Raw genomic sequence first — 23462 nt, 5'->3', positions numbered from 1 at the left:
TTCTACGACTTTTGGAAAATACCGCTACTTTAGCGGGAAAAAAGCTAAAAATAGCTACATTTCGTTAGTTTGTAAGTTCTACACTACTACAGGTACAGACATGTGCTATAACTCGTTTAAAACGTATTTTGATATACTTCATCGCCTTTTAACTTAATTCGTTTAAGGGGGGAGATACATATAGAACGCAGAAAAAATTAAATTTTTTTTTTATTTAAATCGGTAGTATAACTCTTTAGGAATGTGTCATGAAAGTTTCACAAAGAAATTCGAATAATTTTGGAACTTATACCAGGATGACGGCACCCATCTTCCTTGTGCAGTAGATATATTTCATTACTTTAAATGCGTTTTTCTCGAAACCATGTTTTGCTCAACTGCGGATCGTGTATCTCAAAAAGTAACGCTATGATCATCATGCTGTTTTTACAGAAATGTTTGTAATGAAATTGCCCACTGTCTGAACCTACTTTATGAAGAAATTTGTAGGTTGAAGTATTTTTTGTAAAGCAAAAACAACAAGAAAAATATTAAAAAAATAGATTTTTGACTTTGAAAGTGTGCTACAACCATAGTTTTTGAGATATTCTATGTAAGTTAGGTTCAGACAGTTTCTACATTATTTCTTAACAAAATAAATTTGGTTTCATAAGAATTGGATCTACACCGCGACCTGTGAACGATCCGCAGCTGGCCTACTTTTTTTAAAGAAGGCTTGACAAAAAAATTCCCACGGCCACCATTTTAAAAGATAAAAAAAAAATTGAAATTTCTATAAATTATATAACAACCATGTAATCAACATGCCAAGTTGCGAACTTCCAGCACAAATCCTTATTAATTAAAAAAAATTCCGAAAAACATGAAAATTTTTTATATGTATCTTCCCCCTTAAATACAATGGCTTACAAATTATGTTTGACCAATTTAAATTTAAATGTATATATTAGCTCCTATGAGAGAAAATGTAAACAAACAAAAATCTCTGATATTGCATACGAAGACTTTAAGAAAATCAATTGGCTTGGGAGAGAGAGCGGTGAAAGCGAAAAAGTGAAAATTTTGAAATTTGGAGCTGTTGGGGCCGGTGGGGATAAATGCCCCCTCGCAATGTTTTAGTTGTATTCCTTTTGAAAATACCCGTCGAATGAGGGGTCATATGTCAAAATCCGACGCTCCGTTAAAAAGTTATAGCCAAAATAGGATTTTCTTCGTCTTCCCAAAATGAAAATTTAATTCTGTTTGTCCAAAACATGTTTTTTAAGTTTTGAAAATTTGATATAACGTTCATCACATCGATATAAAAAACTTTTTTTCTACCACTTTTGGAAAAACTCGCTAGTTTAGCGGGAAAACAGCTATAAATAGCTAAAATTCGGAAAACCGTAACTTCTATACTACTAAAGCTACAGACTTGTGCTGCATCTCCTTTGAAAGGTATTTTTAAATGCTATAAACGTCTTCTATTAGGAATTTGTAGAAATGTAATAGTTAAGAAAAAATGAACAAAAGAAAATTTTTTTAAACTTTTTTTTTTAGCTTTTTTTTAATTTTCTCAAAAACGGCTCTAACGATTTTCTTGAAAACTTTAAACTGTATAGCCCTTGAGATTCCTTAAATTTTGGTATATAACACATTACTGTAAAAAGTCACGTTTAAAAGTTATTTTTATACGAAAATAGCCACTTTTGCCAGCTCGAACAACTAACGCTCCCTGAGTATTGAATTTTGTGTGAGGGTATCCGAACTGTATTTTAGGGTCATGGTATCAGTAAATTTGCACTTAAGAGTTCCATATAGGAATCTTTTGTTCTACGACTTTTGGAAAATACCGCTACTTTAGCGGGAAAAAAGCTAAAAATAGCTACATTTCGTTAGTTTGTAAGTTCTACACTACTACAGGTACAGACATGTGCTATAACTCGTTTAAAACGTATTTTGATATACTTCATCGCCTTTTAACTTAATTCGTTTAAGGGGGGAGATACATATAGAACGCAGAAAAAATTAAATTTTTTTTTTATTTAAATCGGTAGTATAACTCTTTAGGAATGTGTCATGAAAGTTTCACGAAGAAATTCGAATAATTTTGGAACTTATACCAGGATGACGGCACCCATCTTCCTTGTGCAGTAGATATATTTCATTACTTTAAATGCGTTTTTCTCGAAACCATGTTTTGCTCAACTGCGGATCGTGTATCTCAAAAAGTAACGCTATGATCATCATGCTGTTTTTACAGAAATGTTTGTAATGAAATTGCCCACTGTCTGAACCTACTTTATGAAGAAATTTGTAGGTTGAAGTATTTTTTGTAAAGCAAAAACAACAAGAAAAATATTAAAAAAATAGATTTTTGACTTTGAAAGTGTGCTACAACCATAGTTTTTGAGATATTCTATGTAAGTTAGGTTCAGACAGTTTCTACATTATTTCTTAACAAAATAAATTTGGTTTCATAAGAATTGGATCTACACCGCGACCTGTGAACGATCCGCAGCTGGCCTACTTTTTTTAAAGAAGGCTTGACAAAAAAATTCCCACGGCCACCATTTTAAAAGATAAAAAAAAAATTGAAATTTCTATAAATTATATAACAACCATGTAATCAACATGCCAAGTTGCGAACTTCCAGCACAAATCCTTATTAATTAAAAAAAATTCCGAAAAACATGAAAATTTTTTATATTTATCTTCCCCCTTAAATACAATGGCTTACAAATTATGTTTGACCAATTTAAATTTAAATGTATATATTAGCTCCTATGAGAGAAAATGTAAACAAACAAAAATCTCTGATATCAAATAAAAACACCTCTTAACGAGGTAAAAACTAGTGACGATCGCACCATCAACATACAAAAGTTCTGATATCAACATTTGTGACGAAAAATTATTACACTCGTCATTAAATAGACTTTCTAATATTTTCTCATTCGGCACGCTGCAATAGAAAATGCCTGTAAAGGGAAAAAGGCTAGAATAGTTTGCTAGGGCGAGCCGAATAAGAAAATATTAGAAAGTCTATTTAATGACGAGTGTAATAATTTTTCGTCACAAATGTTGATATCAGAACTTTTGTATGTTGATGCGTAGGAGGCCCAAGAATATGTGTGGAAAATCTCAACCTTCTAGCTTTTGTAGTTTCTGAGATCTCAGCGTTCATACAGACGGACAGACGGACAGACGGACATGGCTAGATCGACTCGGCTAGTGACCCTGATCAAGAATATATATACTTTATAGGGTCGGAAACGCTTCCTTCTCCCTGTTACATACTTTTGCACGAATACAATATACCCTTTTACTCTACGAGTAACGGGTATAAACAGCCAAGGTTGTTTCAGACGAGCGACACGCCCCCTCGAACGCCCACCATCGCATTAAACGATTTTAAAAGGTGTCTGGCGCCCACGCATTTCGGAAAAGTAAAAATGCAGTTTTATGTAGAAATGTAGAAAAATTTTAAATCGGACCATTCGTTAAAAAGTTATGCGCGATCAAAATTTCATATCTTAATCTCCCTCGCACCCTCTCCCCTTCTCATTAAGTTGTTGACCGATTTTAATAAACGATACCTCATTTTGTTGGTTGTTTTATGCACTTTAAGACAACAAATTAAAGCGCCCTAAAAGTGGGACTCGAAAAGAACTTTTGGTACCAAGAGGACAACGAACCTAAAAATTGCGCCCACAAAACAAAGCTTTTATGTGTAAAACAGCTACATTCTCTATTACAATAGTATATCTTAATCCCGTAAAGCATTTTTGTGATGTCCTGGAGGGCAGGACTCGCCTTCACACCCTTGCATCCAAGCATATCCTGAAAAAACTCAATGTCGATTAATGGAAGTAAATAACAGCGAAGGATGCACGGACATTGGTCCAATCGATGCCAAATATGTAGACTGAAGTTATAAAACATAAAGGGTATCAAACTCCGTACTAAACTCGACGTACTTTGCCCAAAATATGGCTTTTTCTAATACTATATGCATTTGTACACATACTTTTTCTGATGCGAAATCCGGCCAATTTGTACATTTTTGTTTATATTAGGAAAAGTAAAGGTGGTAGAAATTAATGAGTTACGTCAAATTAAAGCTTAATATGTGTACTAAATGTTAAAATTAAAATGACATTTTTACGAATTTTTTTAAGACGTTTTTTTAAGCTCTAAAGTTGCGGAAAATATTTGTACGCATACTTTTTCTGGCAAGTGTTTGTGTCCGCAGGCCTTTATCAGAGCTTTTTTCTTAAGCCCCTCCTCTGGAGCACAATGTAGGACGGGGACAGAATATACCCCGGCGGTTGGGCTCACCGATGTTGCTCCAGCGGACTCGGTCGGAAGAGCGAAGACAGCAGGAAGGCGGTAGAAGCCTGGCTGACCCTCGCCGCCCTCGCATTGGCTCCCCACAAGACCGAAGCTGCACGAGTTTAGGTAGAAGGTACAACAATAACCTAGCAGAGATCCATCAAACTGTTGGGGTCCCCGGCTCTGGTTTGGGCTGATGCCATGATGGTGAGGAGCTGGGCGCAATTAAGGTCGCCTGTGCCTTTCGAACAATGTCCGAAGACGCAGTCTTCGTAACCGCTGTAATTGCCCAATCAGAGGGCTCATGAGCTCAGGCAGCAAGGAGATGGCCAACGTGCCGCAACGGAAACGAGAGGAGCTCACAGAGACTCTGCGCAAAGGGAGGCGGACTTACCAGCTCATTCCCAACATAGGAGACAGGTATGCAGTACACAGGCACTAAGCGGCTATGGGTGCGCTTCGGAATGGATTCAGAGGACTGGTGCCCTGTAGGTGGCAGAGCAAATCATGTAATTTTCGAGTGCAGACGGTTTGCTTATCAGAGGCAAAGGCTGGGGGAAGTGAGAGCCTGGTTCACATAATGCTGGTGGGAAAAAAAAATGGGAACGTGTCGCAGGATACATTGCAGAGGTCAAGCGAAATAATGCTTAACGGCCGGACATGTTCTTACCTCTAAATCCCATCTACTGCCATAAAACACCACCCGCGCTCAACCCCACCCCCCACCAACCAACCCACGAAAACATTAGTTTCAACAAAATATTCAAAAAAAAAATGTATCCCAAAAATTTTTAACCGAATATACTTATAATCATATGTACACAATTCATATATGCGGAAGTATCGCAAAATTTAAACATAGATAATTGCTTTAATGATAATAACATGAACTATTACAAGTTTTACCTTTTTTCTTTTTGCTCGGACCTTTAGTATTTACAAGAGTTGTAACTTGTAGTACTAGAGGCTCAAGTGTTTTTTCAACTGACATTGTACGAATTTCCAAATTTTTTGGATCCCATTTCAGAGCAATCTGCCCAAAATCCGTTAGCGTTCCCATCTTATTAAAATGTATTTCACTTCTTTTTCAACAATTTTCTTGATGGTGCGTTCACGATAAAGCGACGACGCCTTTTTCGATTAATGATAGGCCTGAATTCATTGTTAAGGCATTTTTCCACTATGCGGTTTTTTCGGTATTTTTGTGTATTTTCGATTGGCAACGCGATAGGCGGACGTGAGGTGTTTCCATTGGCAAACGCGTCTGAAAACAGCTGTTGTGCTATTGTCATTTGCGAGCTGAAGTAAAAATGGATTTAAATAATTTGTTATTGATAATTGTAATCGCAGAACAGCATTTGAACGTGGAAACATTGCTGCAATGATGAAAGCAACAACATCCCACGTTACGCTGCTTGAGCATTTATTACAGCAGAAAGCAAAAGAATCTGCTGCAGAAGGCGTTCATATATATAGAATCTGATACGGGGCAGAAATCCTACAAGAACATTGTGCGCAAGAAAGAGGGGGATGTGCCCTTTTCCAGCAGTCGCCTGTCAACGTGTGTCATTTAAATATGGAATGGCCGTCGACGGTCAAAGTAGATTTTGCACCTGCGCTCAAATGCGACCAGGAGGTCGCCTTAATGGACGAATGGCGCACGCGAAGCAAACGTCAAGATCATGGAGACGGGAAAGCCCATGTGGCTGCGCTGCAACGACCAATATTTCGCTTCCGATCCTTTCTAGCCGAGCCATTCCATTGGATAAACGAACTGCTACTGCTCTTTATGCGCTTGGATCATCCTCGGAATTCTGAACTATTGCCAGATCATTTGGCATATATCATATATCAAATACCAATCTATACGAAATAAAGTTCATGCAAATATCAACAATAAATGGTTTTAATATTTCCCGCTTCTTATCAGCCTCTTATCAGTTTCGGGTCCAGAAAAATGTTCATGCCTGGTTAATACTGCTTAAATATACCACAAATTTCACTTTCCAGCCCTGTAACGCGACAAATTTCCACCCTCCCCTCCTCGCCCTCTCCAACAAGTTTTGTATGGGATTTGGGCGCGTTAAACGGTAAATGGATGCAAACGCGACGCGTCCATAATGAGCAGAGGGCATTACAAGGTTTGAAGTGATGGATAAAAAAGTTGTCAACGAATTTCTTAATAGCCTAATCCCACAGAGCACATTTCTGAAAAAGAGTTCGGACTTTTAAGAAATCTAATAGCCTCTTCCCATAGAGTCCATCCGTTTGAAACGGTTGGGATTTTTAACGAATGTGAAACTCGTGTTCCCACAGAACTCCATCCACAATCCAATAACAGCTGACTGAAGAGCAGTTGCTTAGCTCAGTATTAACGAAGGGGGATTTCAACTCGGCAAAACTGTCGTAAAATTGCGTTCTCCTAATCCTTTTGTAAAATAATACAATGATAATAGTAAAAAACATATCTGAACATTTTTAACATATCCTATAACGAGTATGCATATATTTTGCTGACTGGGGGAGAGCCTGACCTCCCGTACTCCACACTCCTCTCTAACTAAGCCTCTGTCTAGCCAATATTAATATGGCAAATTTGTAAACAAAACCAAATTTTTGTTGTTTTGGTAATTTATAGCAACTTTGGAACTTTTTAGGAGTACATAGTACCCTTTTAATTACTATTAGATATTATTTACGAAGTGCAGAACATATTCTGAGACTTCGCTGCAAACATTGATGATTTCGTACGCAGAACAGCTTAAATTTTTGCCCACTCATAGTGCTTGCGAGTGCTTTCCCGTCCAAAGCAAACGACAAATAATTTAAAAAAACGCAAGAAACAATGAGCTGAAGCATTATTTAATTTTATTCCGCCATCGATTTGATTTGTTCTCGCAGTCATCGTTCCAATTTTCACAGTCAAGAGGAAGAATTCAGAGTTGCACCGAGAAAACATCGTTTAACTATCGCATAAAAGAGCCCGTCAAAGTCCGTTAAAATTGGATAGCGGACTAACTGGGAAATTTTCGGAACGGCAAAACCTTACGGACCATCCGTTCAACGGATGGTAGATGGTGGATGGAGCTCTGTGGGAACCCCCATAAGGTGCTGTCCATATATTACGTAATCACAATTTCCGACATTTTTGTAAATTCTTCATAAAAAAAAAAAAAAAATTGCACTAGAGTAATCATTTGGTTAAAAACAGCTGTTCTGTGAAATAGTCCGTCGCGAGCTTCAGAAATGATTGGTTATTGATAATTGTAATGGCAGTATAAGCACTGAGTAAATAATTTGTAATATTTTAAAATTTGCGCCATTTGATTTTTTGCCGTTTGTCAGTAGGACCATGCTAGATGCTTTGCGGGTAAACTCTGAAAACTTCGGTCACACTACAAAAAAAAACAAGAGAGAACGCTATAATCGGGTTGGTGTCCCGGCTATCTAAAACCCGTCCCTCAGCTAAAGGCAGTGCGAGGGAAATGAATGTATAACATTTTTTTGATTGCGCATAACTTTTTAATTAATGGTCCGATTTGAAAAATGTATAGGGGTAATTCCACGTGAAAAAATTTTTTTATTAAGCTCCGATTTAGTATTTAGTATGCCACTTAGTGGGACATCTTAATATCTTTCAGAAAAATATTTTTAAAAATTTTTAATTTTTAGATTACGTATTTTTAAGCGAATTTTAAATTAAAAAATTCTGTACGTCGGAATACACGCGGTTTCCGAATGAAAAAATTATCCTAATATTGCCTCATCAATTCTAATACCCGTTCTAATCGCTAGACCTACTAGTACAGACAACGATTTTAGTTTAGCAACTTTGCATCAAGCAACAACAGCGCAACGTGTAAGAAAAGGAAAGAAATATTCGCGCTCTCTGGTGCTCGTATTGCTGTGATATAGATTGTAAAAATTTGAAGATAAGAGCTATTGACACGAATCTTTCCAAATCTTATTTTTCTAAGCATACCTTGATCGGTCGATTATATCCCATAGCTGCTTAAGAGAACGAAATTTTAGACTGTTTTTTCGGGTTAAAATTCCCCTTCGATTATGATGAGATGAGCAACTGCTCTTTAATTCAGCTGTTAACAGATGGCTCTGTGGGAATCGGTGTTTTAGGTATAACTGGGATGGTTGCGTTGAACTGATGGTGAATAGATCTCTGTGGGAAAAGCTGTACAAAATAACAGCCGTTTTACTGGAAAATGTGTGACTAGGGTATTAAGAAATACATGCACTTAAACTTAAAACGTTCCAAAGCATTTAGTATTTTTGAAAGACTTCCAGCATTTTTATTTATAAGATATTTAACCACACTGATTTTCGCTAAGGAAAGTTAGGTAATTATATTGAAGTAGTTATTTAATTTTATTTTGAAAAATAATTAAAAAAAATTGTTTGACTAATCAAGAACAATGCAAGGACTTGGACTTCAAAGCCTAAAAAAAAATCCAGCTGTAAGCTAAATACAAACACATGACAAAGTTACGTTTTTAATGTTACGTAACCGTTATTTTTACAGTTGATTCCACTTTACGTGTGTGTTGGAGCAGGAGCTATTGGTGCCGTTTACTATATGGCTCGGCTTGCCACCCGGAACCCGGATGTCACTTGGAACCGCACATCAAATCCCGAACCATGGCAAGAGTATAAAGAAAAACAGTATAAGGTACATTCATACTTATATCTACAATGTACATACTATTTACATTAGGTCGAACTTTTTATACCCGTTACTCGTACAGTATACAATACAATATCCTGCATAAGTATGTAACAGGTAGAAGGACGCGCGTCCGACCCAATAAAGTATACAGGGGTGGTCAAAAGTATTTTCACAAATGTTAATGCTAACTGTACTTGTATTTTGAACTTATAATATAAGCTTTTGGCACCTATAGAAAGAGCACTTCAATTCCGTTTAAATGACACAAAAATGTTCTTAACCCATTAAGACCCCTTTGAAAAGTGAGCAAAAGTGTTTATATTATAAGTTCAAAATATGAGTACAGTTAACATTCAAATTTGTGAAAATACTTTTGACTAGGGTTGTATATGTACAGTGGCGGACAAAAGTCTACGTACGACCCCTTTTTGGGAGTTCACCCATTCCTATTGCTTTTACGGAAAAAGTAATGATGCGGTTTTGTTCTTAATGTTATTAATATACAAAAAACAAAATTTTATTCTTATTCATAAAAAGCTTTAAAAGTTACAAACGAAAAACTTAAAAATGGCATTGACAAAAGTCTACCGACGATATTTTACATAGAACTTTCAAAATTTTCGCCCCAAAATTACCCAAACCTGCTCTATAATTTGTATGCCCAGGTGGTGAAAACAATTGCAGGGAAGCATAAAACAGCAGCCACTTCTTCAGGATATGCGCCGTATGCTTAGGATCATTATCCTGTTGGTGGATTGAGATGGTTCCGAGGCATTATTTGTCCACAGATGCCTTCAATTCAATGAGATCGAACCATAATGCCCTCGACGATAACCAAAGTTCCTTCTCCCGAGGCTTCAACTGTTCCCTACACCATGTCACTCAAACCGAAGTGATTTACGGTCCAAAATAGTCTTAGACAGTGTTCCAAAAAGTATCTATATTACTTTCTCAACTTTTTTACAAGTCCATGGGAGACAATTACAACTTTAAAATAATAGTAGGGTACGAATTTTTCAACTGCGCATATGAAAAAGCAGTTTTTCTTCAAACTCGGGTACCTCGTAGAGCTTGTCTTGGTGTTTTTTTGGTGTCCATTTAGGGGCGCTATGAATTTTTGAAGTTAAGAACTTAAAAAATCTTCTCAAACTTTAAATTAGTATATATTTATATATTTACTTAAATACACAGTGCAACATGAAAAATGTTACCGCAATTCTGATTTCATGGGCGGAAAGAACTCATCGAAATAAGCTAAAACCCATTTGGGTTTCTCTGGCTTAGTTCGCGCTTACCTTTTATAGCGAGTTAAAGTTTTACATACAAAATTAATTTGTAACGGCCATATCTTGTGAACCGATTAAAATTTCACTATCAAGTCTTCAGTGATTATGTAGCTATGAGCCCAAGGAACTAAATTGACAAATGACGCTCCAAAAGCAGAATTCAACCGTAAGAAATGCGCGATATTTGGTAAGAAAGAATTTATTAAACTGTTGACAAGCTTCGTATTGAAATTAAGGCACACCCAACTCAGTTCGAACCGCTGACTTTGGGGAGTTGCCATAGAGGCAGGGATGGTCCCAAAAACATTTTACAAATTGTTTTATGACAGTTAAACATTTCTTTAACGGATTAAAAAAAAATAATTGGAAAATTGCACAAAATAATTTTGGACTTTATGCCAAAAAAAAGGGATTTCATCCCAATGTGCAATGTATTTAAATATTGAATAAAAAATAGAAAGGAAACAAATGCGTTGCAGGTAAGAAATTACCGATCTTTTTGAAACACATCGCATTTTTTTAGTCGTTTTATTTACTATCCAAGAACAAGAAAAAATTAAGATATTAAAATATATTTTTTTTAAATTAGAACCGCATGTAACTTTGGTTTTTGACAAGTATTTTCCTAAGTTTTTACGGTGGTAGTACTTATTTTGTTCCAAATCGATTTTATCACTATAGACGGCAGTCCACGCAGTGACGAAGCGCACAAGGAGAGTGTGCAAAATTGAAAATCTGCTGTGATAGTCCGATCGAGTAATAAACTATATCTAATGGCTCCTATTAAAATAAACAAAAAAAAAATAATAGAAAAACCATTGTAACTTTGTAGAAAGTAGGCGTTTTGATTTTTGACAATGTAAAAACAACATCTTACGTAGGCATACCTGCAAGGGTATTTAAATTTCGGCTGGCCGAAGTTAACTTCCTTTCTTGTTTTTGATTAGTTTTGAGTTGCTGAACAAATTAAAAAGATTTTCAAAGAACCGTTCTGAAAATATTCACAAAAATCCAGATATTCGGAACACTATTTAAAAGGCAACAGATGCACCTTTCCGAAAAGCTATTACTTGTTGTGATCGGGTCGCAATTAACGGAGGTACAACCTGTGATAGTTAAAAAAAGTTTTATTTTTGGCGTTTTTTTATTATAGCTAGTTATACCCGTTACTCGTAGAGTAAAAGGGTATATTGTATTCGTGCAAAAGTATGTAACAGCTAGAAGGAAGCGTTTCCGACCCCATAAATTATATATATTCTTGATCAGGATCACTAGCCGAGTCGATCTAGCCATGTCCGTCTGTCTGTCCGCCTGTCTGCCTGTCTGTCTGTCCGTATGAACGCTGAGATCTCGGAAACTATAAAAGCTAGAAGATTGGCATTTTGCATGCAGATTCTAGGAGCTCCTACGCAGCGCAAGTTTGTTTCAAAAAGGTGCCACGCCCTCTCTAACGCTCACAAGCCCCCTCTAACGCCCACAGTTTTGAAGCTATTATGAAAATAGTAACTGATAAGTATTCGCTTCGTCAATACCTATCGATTGGCCAAGTAAAAAATTGCCACGCACACTCTAACGCCCACAAACCCAATAAACGCTTAAACCTGGCCAGCGCCTACATTTCCGCCTTTCATGACCAGTAGTACCAATATCTGGCGGTAGATGGCGCAATACAATATACACTAGCGCCATCTAGGAAATGGCATTGGAAAAAATCTGCCTTTATTTTCTGTAGTCACTCTAATTCACATTATGTTAATGCAAATTTTAAATTATTTAAAATGGGGCGCGCATTTTGACTCTTTTTGCTCGTATACGTTTTTCACAAGTGCATTCACCTGCGCTAGAGAGAGACGGAAGATGTGCTAGGCAGAATTGAAAGATCTAGAAAGCTTCTTCTAGAAAGAGATCCCTGGGTAAAAATCGAGCGGCGAAAAACATAAAAAAAGCATATTTCTATTAAGTTGTTTAGCTGAGTAACGGGTATCTAATAGCACTGGTCGACAAAAAAAAAGCCCATGAATAAAAGCTAGCAAACCTGAAAGGATTTTAGCTGTAGATTACTACCTGATACTTGGAAACTTTCTATCACGTCGAAGCTTTGAGAAATCCGTGGTCAAAGTTCCAAATTTTCGATTTTTAGGCACTTTTTGCGACTTAATAGTAAGAAAACCCTTCGCAGCCCAGAGCCACAATTTAGCGGAAAAGGTACTTTGAACCTTTAACTTCAAGATTGTCCAATCACAAAGTTGGGCGACCTCTACTTCTTTAGCTACAATGGATTTTACTGAAGTACTTTTTGTCACTTTTTTTCATCTATAGTAGCCTGATATTTTTCTTGATGAACTGAGACCCGTACACATACAATACATTAAAAATATCAGGCTACTATAGATGAAAAAAAGTGACAAAAAGTACTTCAGTAAAATCCATTGTAGCTAAAGAAGTAGAGGTCGCCCAACTTTGTGATTGGACAATCTTGAAGTTAAAGGTTCGAAGTACCTTTTCCGCTAAATTGTGGCTCTGGGCTACGAAAGGTTTTTTTACTATTAGGCCGCAAAAAGTGCCTAAAAATCGAAAATTTGGAACTTTGACCACGGATTTCTAAAAACTTCGACGTGTTGGAAAGTTTCCAAGGATGAGGTAGTATTCTACAGCTAACATTCTTTCAGGTTTTGTAGCGTTTATTCTTGGGCCAAGAAAAAGTCTTGATTTTGTCGACCTGTGTAGTCGAGGCACTCGACTATAGCGTTCTCTCTTGTTTTTATTTAATTGAAAAAAATACAAATAAAAATGTACAAATTATTTTTAGCTTTCAGATCTAAGGGCCATATTGTTGTTAACAATTTAAGGCCAAATATTTGCAAATTGAGTGCACATTCTAGTTTGGTTTTTGACATATTAACAAAATAGTAGTAGTAGTAGGAGTTTTTCGGCTTATAAAGTACACCTTGATCAGCATAACTAGACGTGTTGAAATATCCATGACCATCTGCCCGTTTTGAAGCTATTGAAATGAAGCTTTCCCAAAAATCTTCCTTATATATCCTGAAAGTTGGAACCAGACGAATCGGATTATGGCTCCCATAAGAAGCATCGGTAAAAATAATGGAAATCGAATTCAAGGATGTTTAATATAGAGTACACACTGTGTCATCGGCAACAATGTCAATGCCAAATATGCAGGATCAGCACTCTGCAATTGCCAACGTAATCCGATCGCGTACGCCTTCATTAAGCTTAAGGGAGTGCGAGGGAGATGGATATATAAAATTTTGAATGCGCTTAACTTTTTAACGAATGATTCGATTTGAAAAATTTCTTCTACATTTCGATAGGTATTGATTAACACAATAAAACTGCATTTTTACTTTTCCAAAATCCATAAAGGCGTGTGCGCCAGACACCTTTTGAAATCGTTTAAGGCGATTGTGGGGGCGTGGCGCTCGGCTGAAACATACTTGCGCTGCGTTGGAAGCCAAAGAATATGTGTGGGTAATCCCAACTTTCTAGCTGTTGTAGTTTCCGAGATCTCAGCGTTCAAACAGACACAGAGACAGACAGACGGCTTGTGAGCCTGATCAAGAATATATATACTTTATAGGGTCGGAAATGCTTCCTTCTAGGTGTTACATACTTTTCCACGAATACAACATACCTTTTTACTCTACGAGTAACGGGTATAATTACAATTACATATCTTCCCTACATTGGATAGAAAAAAGGACTTTAAGTTCAAGTTTCTCGGTTACGTACTTGCGCAGTTTTAATATAATTTAATTTAAAACTTGTCTAAACAAGTCTCCTTTCTGATTAAAATAATCATTATTGTTACTGTTGCCTAGAGAATTTGGTATGCTAATTGCTAATTGACCCCCTTTCGAGTCGCGCTTTAAAAAATCTAATTTTAATCATTTTATCACTTGAAAAAGACTTGTAGGTGCCTAAAATCGGACTTCCAAATGTTCCTTCTTTAGGGGTGACAGAAATCTCATCCAACCAAATTTGATCTTAAAACAAACTAGTCTTCTAATTCCCCATATTGAATGACGATTGCAACATTAACAAGAGAGAGCGCTATAGTCGAGTGCCTTGACTATTAAGTACACGTTTCTCAGCTTACCAATTTTAATATAAACTTAAATAAGATTTGGCATTAATATAGTTAGAGTGACCAGATGGTGTCATAAAGGACAAATAGTTTAAAAAATCGATTGGTATTCGGATCTCTTTTACAGTTGACAGCTTTTTTGCGCTGCACTGTAAGCGGTTCCAAAGCCTTAAGCTAGATGACGCCATCGACGTAACAATTTTAAAACAAGATAGAACGCTGCAGTCGAGTTCCTCGACTATTAAATACCCGTTACTCAGCCTAACAACTTTAATATAAATATGCCTTCTTGTATGTTTTTCGCGCGCTACATTTCAAATAATTTACATTTTGCATTCACATATTCCAAATTAGAGTGACCAGCTTTTTTTAAGGTACCAGCAGGAGTGTTGAACACGCGGCGACGGCGCCATCTATGGCACGGAATTGGTATTGTTTATACACAAAACTGTAGGCGCCACGGCGTGGCACCTTGATAAAATAAACTTGCGCTGCGTAGGAAGCCCAAGAATATGTGCAGGAAGTCCCAACCTTCTAGCTTTTGTAGTATCCGAGATCTCAGCGTTCATCCAGACAGACAGATAGACGGACATGGCCTGATCCTGATCAATAATATATATGAGTGATTCTTTGTGAAACGTATCGAGATTTTCTTCATGGTCTCAAAACGATATCTAATTTTTATGATACTATCACACCATTTAAAAAGGATTTTAAAAAAAGTTAAAAAAAAAATTCATTTGACAGAAGCGAAGATATGGCGATGCTATTTTTTTGTTTAATTCATTTATAATTTTAAATTACGTGGGGTAAAAAATAAATAAAAATACTCAAAATTTATTATTTTTGCCAAGCTTTCAGATGAAAATAACAGCCATAATGGTTCCAATGCAAAATACAGTCCAAACTTAAAAAAAAATATTTCATTCGCTGTTTTCTGCAAATCGGCATTTTTAATCATTATAAAAAAATAGCATAATGTTCTATACATAATTCTTGTTGGCTCCTAAAAGTTTCGTCATGGGACCTCCATTACTTTCTGCATAATTTAATAAAACATTAAAAAACAAAGCAGTCTTTCATTGTTATACATTAACTTTTATTAGACGAACAGTTTTCGTTCTTCTTGAATTAAGGGAGAACGACCGTTTCCATTTAGGTAAAACTAATAGGAAAAATGCAACAAATAAATCCCTACCAATTTCAAGGTGGAACAATAACTTCTTGCTACTTATGTAGTTCTAAGGAAGAACAACACGTTAGCAACACCTTACATCTAAGCTAAGACCATTCCACGTTCTCAAAAGTACCATCATATTGCTCCAACACCTCTTTTAAAAAGACACTCATTCGCTGAAGACATTTAAATTTTCCCAATACACAAATCATTGTAAGGAGGCTTAAAACAATAGAGGAGCGCCGCCACAGGGGGAATCAAGGAGCGACACGAACCGAACGAGGTGCGTTATTTACCAGGAGCCTGGAATGGTCTTAGCTTGGATGTAATGTGTTGCTATATATTCGAGTGTTCTTCTTTAGAACTAAATAATTAGCAAGAAGTTATTGTCCCACGTTGAAATTGGTAGGGATTTATTTGTTATACAAAACTGCATTTTTCCTATTGGTTTTACCTAAATGGGAACGGTCGTTCTCCCGGAATTCATGAATTCGTCTAATATAATTTAATGTATAACAACGAAAGACTGCTTTGTTTTTTAATGTTTTATTAAATTATGCAGAAAGTAATGGAGGTCCCATGACGAAACTTTTAGGAGCCAACAAGAATTATGTATAGAACATTATACTATTTTTTTATAAAGATTAAAAATGCCGATTTGCAGAAAACCGTGAATGAAATATTTTTTTTTAAGTTTGGACTGTATTTTGCATTGGAACCATTATGGCTGTTATTTTCATCTGAAAGCTTGGCAAAAATAATAATTTTTGAGTATTTTTATTTATTTTTTACCCCACGTAATTTAAAATTATAAATGAATTAAACAAAAAACAAGAGAGAACGCTATAGTCGGGTTCGTGTCCCGACTATCTAATACCCGTCACTCGGCTAAAGGGAGTGCGAGGGAGATGGATATGTATTTTTGGATTGCGTATAACTTTTTAATGAATGGTCCGATTTAAAAAATGTCTTCTACATTTCGATAGGTATAAATATACACAACAAAATTGCATTTATACTTCTCGGAAATCTTTAAAGGTGTGACCGCCAGGCACATTTTAAAATCGTTAGTGGGCGATTGTGGGCGTTAGAGGGGGCGTGGCGCTCGTCTGAAATAAACTTGCGCTGCGTAGGAAGCCCAAGAATATGTGTGAAAAATCTCAACCTTCTAGCTTTTGTAGTTTCTGAGATCTCAGCGTTCATACGGACAGACAGACAGACAGACAGACAGACAGACGGACAGACAGACGGACAGACGGACATGGCTAGATCGACTCGGCTAGTGACCCTGATCAAGAATATATATACTTTATGGGGTCGGAAACGCTTCCTTCTAGCTGTTACATACTTTTGCACGAATACAATATACCCTTTTACTCTACGAGTAACGGGTATAAATAGCATCGCCATATCTTCGCATCTGTCAAATGAATTTTTTTTTTAACTTTTTTAAAAATCCTTTTTAAATGGTGTGATAGTATCATAAAAATTAGATATCTTTTTGAGACCATGAAGAAAATCTCGATACGTTTCACAAAGAATCACTCATATACTTTATGGGGTCGGGATTAGAGTGTGTGAGAGTCAGTGAGTGTAGACGTGTTTTTAATTACCTCCTGAGTTTTTCCAACTAGAAAGCCTTAAACAGCCCTGAAAAGGTAAACAAAGTGAGCAGCGTGATCCCCATAGGAGGCGGTACGTACCAGGGTGGGTCTGTGCGTTAAGTGCATCACATCATAGCGCTTAGACAATTAAAACTGGTGCTCCACCGAGGGTTGTGGAGAGAGGGGTCACCAAGACTCTGTTTTCTCCCGCACTCTTCCCACTGGGAAAACAAAAACAAAGCTTTTCCGCGGGCGATTGCGCGTTTCCCCTTTTTTGGCAACTAGACAAACAGCTGATCACTCCGATAGTGCTGGAAAGCGTTCAAACCACAGCCAGAATTGGTAACTGAAACCAGCCGCTGCTAGGGAAATTTCATACCTCTAGGCCGAGCTCAAAGAAGATATTTAACTCGTAACAGTCAGCTTTTGAAAGGGTTGAAGTGTAGAGTTCAAAAACGAAGGCCGAACTTCTTCACTAGTTTACATAGGGGAACTAGGGGCAGCAAGTCAAGGTCCGACAAATCCATCCCCCCGCTTAGGCCTTGCCTCAGCAAACGGGGCTCTGGGGACCGAAAAGGGGCGGTATAACCCTCATCGTTAGAAAGTCTGGGAGAAATCTGAGACCAGCGAGGGAACCCCTGTCGCGGACGTTGAATGACCAATGGACCAGGCAAACCCCTTCACAAAAAGCTCAGCGACGACCAGATCGCAAACGCAGCGGGCTCAGCATAATGTTGAACAGCAGCCAGAACAAGCGGAGACAATCACGTCCCTATAGGACGTTATTGCAAAAATAGGCCTGGCCGTGAATGGCCTCTCCCTTCTGTTTAAGGACCACTGGGTCGTCAAACAGCCGATGCGCGATCTCCTAACAGAGCTGCATAAAACGGCAGTGGCCTCCATTAAGCAGGAGGAAGCCATAGAAAAGGAGTGCAGGGAAGCTGTGTGGCAAAGAAAGGAAAATAGCGACACCGAAAAGGGCAAGGGAGCCAGCAGCAGGCCAAAAATGTACGCCACCAATGAAGAGGGTACATCGGGAAAGCCTACAAGAGAAGCGACAAGAAGATTTCCATCAAGTAGCTGACAGAAACCCTAAGGGAAAGTTGAAAAGGCAGACCAGACGCCATCGTGGTTGCAAGAGTCGGGGAGATTACCTACGCGGAACTTCTCAAGGCCGTTAAAGGCGACTCCACGCTAAAACATGTCAGTGGGGACGTACAGACCATCCGGAAGACGGCCAAGGGAGATCTCCTGCTGCAACTAAAGAAGTCTCCAGACCACAGCGCAGAGGAGGTTAAAAAGGCGGTCGGAAACGCTCTCGGAGTTAAAGCAGTTGTAAGAGCCCTGACCGAACAAACTAGACTTGAGGTCATGGACTTAGATGAAGTCACAACCAAGGAGGAGATAGTGGAGGCGCTAAATAGTAAGCTCCTCTTTCTGAGGAGGCCGTAAAATCGGTGAGAGCCACTATAAACGGCCTGCAGATAGCCACACTATTGCTGCCAACACCCACAGCAAAGAAGTTGGTAAACTTTGGGAAAATAAGGATTGGATGGGTGATCTGCCGGATTCAACCCATTCTTTCGCCAAAACGCTGCTATATGTGTCTCGCGTTCGGCCATATCTCGTCGAACTGCGCGGAGCATGCTTCAAGTGTGGTTGAAAAGACCACGAGACCAGAAGCTGCAATAGGGACCCACATTGCCTACTCTGTGCGCAGAAAAATTATCTCCCAACGAACCACGCGTCTGGGAGCTTTAAATGCCCAGCGTATGTCGAGGCGGTAAAATCACTACAAAGATGTTAAGGGTCATGCAGCTAAACCTTAACCACTTCAGGGTGGCCCAGGATCTTCTCACCCAAACAATTTCCGAGCTCAAAATTGACCTGGCAATTCTGAGCGAGCCCTACAACCCTACTACCAGCACATTCGCCTGCGATTATTGCCGGGGACTTCAATGCGTGGTCAACGGAGTGGGAATCAGCCTCTACAAACGCCAGAGGAAAAGTAGTCATAGAGACATTCACATCGCTGGACGTAGTCCTACAAAACACGGGTTCCACCCCTACATTTAGGAGATCGGGAGCGCAGTCCATAATCGACCTCGCCTACGTAAGCGCATGCTTGGCGGCGACGGCGACATGTGAGATTAGTGAGACCCACACGGCGAGCGACCATAGTGGAATTATAAGCACCATCAGCACGCGAAGAACCGCCACACCGACAATTACTCGAGGACACTACAAAGAAAATACGCTCGACATACCAGCATACCTGGATGGGACGGAATTAGCGGACAAAGAACGGGCATTCATGGAAAAGGTCAAAGAAGCCTGCGACACCAGCATGCAGCGCAGTAAAAGCTTCAAGGGGCGCAAGCCAGTCTACTGGTGGAACCAAGCGATTGAGAAGGCACGCCGTGAATGCATAAGCGCTAGGAGAGCCTACCATAGGGCCCGAAGACTTCCATATACTTAGGGAAATTTCCACCCAAAATAGGAAGATCCTAAAGCGGGAAATAAAAAGCAGCAAAAAGCAGTGCTTCCTGCAACTTTGCGCTGAAGCAGAAAACGACCTGTGGGGAAAGGCCCACAAGGAGGTCATATAAAAAAAACAAACGCCGTTAAAAACGTGACCCCAACAGACTCTGAGAAACTGGGAGAGATCATAAGGCGCCTTTTCCCAGCGCAGGAAACGAGGCAAGCGGAAGTGCTCGGTGTCCCGGACCATCAGATACAGCCGGTGACCCTACAGGAGTTGGACAACATAGCCCAGAAGGTACCAAACAACAAGGCACCAGGGCCAGATGGGATCCCAAACCGGGCACTCAATCTGGCCATAATCATGTACTCGAGCACCTTTGCCAGTGCATACACTAAGTGCCTGGCCCAAGCCTGCTTCCCAGAACGGTGGAAATAGCAAAAGCTGGTGCTTATACCAAAGCCAGGAAGGAAGAACCGTCGGCATATAGTCCCATTTGCATTCTGGACACGGCCGGCAAAATACTAGAAAGTATTGTCAGTGTAAGACTCGGAAAAGCAATTGAGGCTGCCGGAGGGCTCTCAAAAAGTCAGTATGGCTTTAGAAAGGCCCGCTTAACCCTAGATGCACTGGAAGCCGTGGACCGCATAGCCAGGCAGGCCATAGAAGGCAAAAGGTGGCTGGGAGGAAAGAAACAATACTGTTTGGTGGCAACTCTGGACATCAAAAACGACTTCAACTCTGCATCCTGGAGCAAAATAATGGCCTCACTCGGGATGCTGAACATCCCAAAGTACCTGCAGGCGATCGTTAGCAACTACCTGAGCGACAGTTGGCTCCACTACGATATGGACGATTGACCTCAACAGTACAAAATCAGAAGAACTTCGAAGCGAGAAAAGTAGCTGATACACAGGCGGACCTCCGCTTGGCAAAACTAAGGTCAAGAACAAAGTCCCTTGAAAACTGGCAGCAAAGATGGGATAGGGCAGGAACCGGCCGGTGGACGCACCGACTCATCCCCAATATAGCAGCTTAGGTAAACAGACCAAACGGCGAACTAACGTTCCATCTGACACAGGCGGACATGGATGCTTTAAGGAGTATTTACATCGATAACCAATTGTGTCAGGTTCGGAGAAGAACGCCTATGAGCCGAACAAATCCTGGGGACCCCGATCACAGTGGAGGGACTGGTACCTAGTATGCTGGAGAGTCAGGATAACTGGACAGCTGTATGCAGTCTGGCTGCGGAAGTCACGACGGAACTGAGGCGGCTAGAACGCATAAGGAACGTGAGGCCGTAAACAGGCCAGCCAGCCTTGCGAGGCAATGCTTCACGGCAGTCCCGCAAGTCTGGATATCATATGTATATTTATTTTTGTCTATGTATGTAATTTATGAATAAAAAAAAACTAGGCTGGTGGTGCTGATCATATTCTCATATCCGTTGCTAGAGTAAACATTTGTCTGCTCTCGCTCTAAGGGTTTGGGTTGTGGGCGTATTCCCTTTTACTGTCGTAGACCTATATAGCTTATATAAAATAATATTAATAATTGTGCAACCTTTTTCTCTTTTCAGTTTTACTCGCCTGTGAGGGATTATTCGAAAACAAAGAGTGCTGCACCAAACTTTGAGGAATAAATTACATGTATTCGGTTATCGTAATTTAAATAAAGAACATGTAGTTTGAAATTAAAATTAAGAACTGCATTGCACCTAATAATCTTTTAAGTTGGGTACCTTTCTAGGGCATAGACTCTTCCATAAAACTACAAAAATGACATTACGTAATATATAAACAGCACGGCGGGTCGATTTGTATGGGGCCGAAGAAAGTGAGAAATCGTACAGGGGAAAATAAAGTTGACATACATATGTACATTAGGGTGGACTTTTTAAAGGTCGATTGAGCTCAGCATATAAAATGGTAGTTTTCTGTGTCTAATAAATGAATGCGAAAACCAAAAAAAATTATTTTAACGTTTAGGCGGTGCGCAGCGGTTCCAAAGTTTCAGTAAAATAACTGGTACGAATCGTAATATTTTTCTTCCTTCCTTAACTGGTGTACTTTTTGTTCCGCTCGAATAAAAGAGTCAAGAAGATGTTTATTTCATGCCTATAACAGTTGGACGTTGCCTAGCTTGTAGAGCTTCTGTCTCTGAACGAAAAGGACTGAGTTCGATCCCCGACCCATTATGTTTTATACCCGTTACTCGTAGGGTAAAAGGGTATATTGTATTCGTGCAAAAGTATGTAACAGATAGAAGGAAGCGTTTCCGACCCCATAATATTCTTGATCAGGGCCACTAGCTGAGTCGATCTAGCCATGACCGTCTGCCCGTCTGTATGAACGCTGAGATCTCGGAAACTACAAAAGCTAGAAGGTTAAGATTTTCCACACATATTCTTGGGCCTCCTATGCAGTGCAAGTTTTTTCAGCCGAGCGCCACTCACCCTCTAACGCCCAAAATCGACCATAAACGATTTTAAAATGTGTCCTGCGCCCACATCTTTAAAGATTTCCGAGAAGTATAAATGCAATTTTGTCGTGTATATTTATACCTATCGAAATGTAGAAAACATTTTTCAAATCGGACCATTCATTAAAAAGTTAAACGCAATCAAAATTGTTTAGATATCTATCTCCCTTGCATAGTCGGGACACCAACCAGAGTACAGCGTTCGCACTCCCTTTAGGTGAGTGACGGGTATTAGATAGTCGGGACACCAACCCCTATAGCGTTCTCTCTTGTTTTATGTGTGATTCACACTGAAATAGAGATTATATATTCTAACTTTGAAGCATAGCTCGCAAATAACAGTTGACCGATTTGAGCGGTCCCCAAATAAGTGTTTTTCTCGGAGACTTTGAGCAAAGAATCGGAGAGCAACCGATTAAATTTTTCAAACAAAATTTTTGCTCGCACTCAGACGATGAGCAGTTTTTTCGGTTTTCTTTTGCTCGGCTCGCTTACTGACCGATATTTAAAAAGTCTTGCGCATGTGTGTGGGCATAGTTCAATTTTACAAGGCAGTCCCGTCGGTAGTAAACTGTTAGGGGCTGTCCATATATTACGTAATCACCTAGGGGGGGGGGAGGGGGTCATTGAAATGATTATGTTTGATTACATGGGGAGGGGGGGGGGGGGGTCTTGCACAATGATTACGTAATCATTTTATATACATTTTTTTATTTAAAGAATTTATTTTAAAACTTTTTTCCTTTAATTATATCTACAAACTTAGATAGGAAAGCAGAGAAAAAATTTTTTTAGTGGCTGTGCGGCGAAAAAGAAAATGTTTAGTGGTTCAATCACACGAAGGACGCGAAGACCTGGAATGGCTTGACGAAGAGTATGTTGGAGATAATTTCAGCGTAGACGAACCGAATGTGTCATACCAAACTCCATTTATAAACAATATATAAGATTGGGTTGCATCTCCGTTTGAATCCACAGATTAAAACAAAAAAAATTTTATTCTTGGGATTACGTAATCATTGGGGGGGGGGGGTTGTTTATTGAATGATTACGTTTTATCATTAGGGGGGGGAGGGGGTCAAAAATCACCAAAAACGTGATTACGTAATATATGGACAGCCCCTTACCTACACTGATAGTACGTGAGTGTAACAGAGATATCCCCGAAGCACGTCAACTGACTAAAAGCCGAACCTCAGGCAGCCGACGGACTACCTCGTATAATTGTATTCGGTAAAAAAGACCGTTTGCGAAGACTTTTTCAGTCAATCGGTCTTTTAATAAGTCTCCCTGTGCGAGCGACATTTCTATCGCTCATTAAACGAT

The 23462-nt window shown here is 39.0% G+C and overlaps 2 protein-coding genes across 3 annotated transcripts in view; one reads left to right on the top strand and one right to left on the bottom strand.

The window, feature by feature from the left end:
• Nucleotides 1-5463, bottom strand: part of alpha-Cat (catenin alpha) — a 90163-nt gene extending 84700 nt beyond the window's left edge. The window contains exon 1 of one of the 2 annotated variants that reach the window (XM_070215891.1): nucleotides 5221-5463. In XM_070215891.1, coding sequence (XP_070071992.1) covers nucleotides 5221-5374 — 154 coding nt within the window. In that variant the 5' untranslated portion in view covers nucleotides 5375-5463. The remainder of the gene's footprint in view (nucleotides 1-5220) is intronic. The other variant, XM_044392578.2, reaches the window with a different exon arrangement.
• Nucleotides 5464-8568: 3105 nt separating this feature from the next.
• ND-MLRQ (NADH dehydrogenase (ubiquinone) MLRQ subunit) lies at nucleotides 8569-21379 on the top strand. Its single transcript, XM_044392577.2, has 4 exons — nucleotides 8569-8669; nucleotides 8741-8786; nucleotides 8852-8998; nucleotides 21235-21379. The coding sequence occupies exons 2-4, from the start codon at nucleotides 8745-8747 to the stop codon at nucleotides 21295-21297; spliced, it is 252 nt and encodes an 83-aa protein (XP_044248512.1). The 5' UTR covers nucleotides 8569-8669; nucleotides 8741-8744; the 3' UTR covers nucleotides 21298-21379.
• Nucleotides 21380-23462: the final 2083 nt, after the last annotated feature.

Source organism: Drosophila takahashii, chromosome 3L, assembly GCF_030179915.1.
Source record: "Drosophila takahashii strain IR98-3 E-12201 chromosome 3L, DtakHiC1v2, whole genome shotgun sequence".
NCBI lineage: Eukaryota > Metazoa > Arthropoda > Insecta > Diptera > Drosophilidae > Drosophila > Drosophila takahashii.
This window is presented reverse-complemented; position numbering and strand designations above follow the sequence as displayed.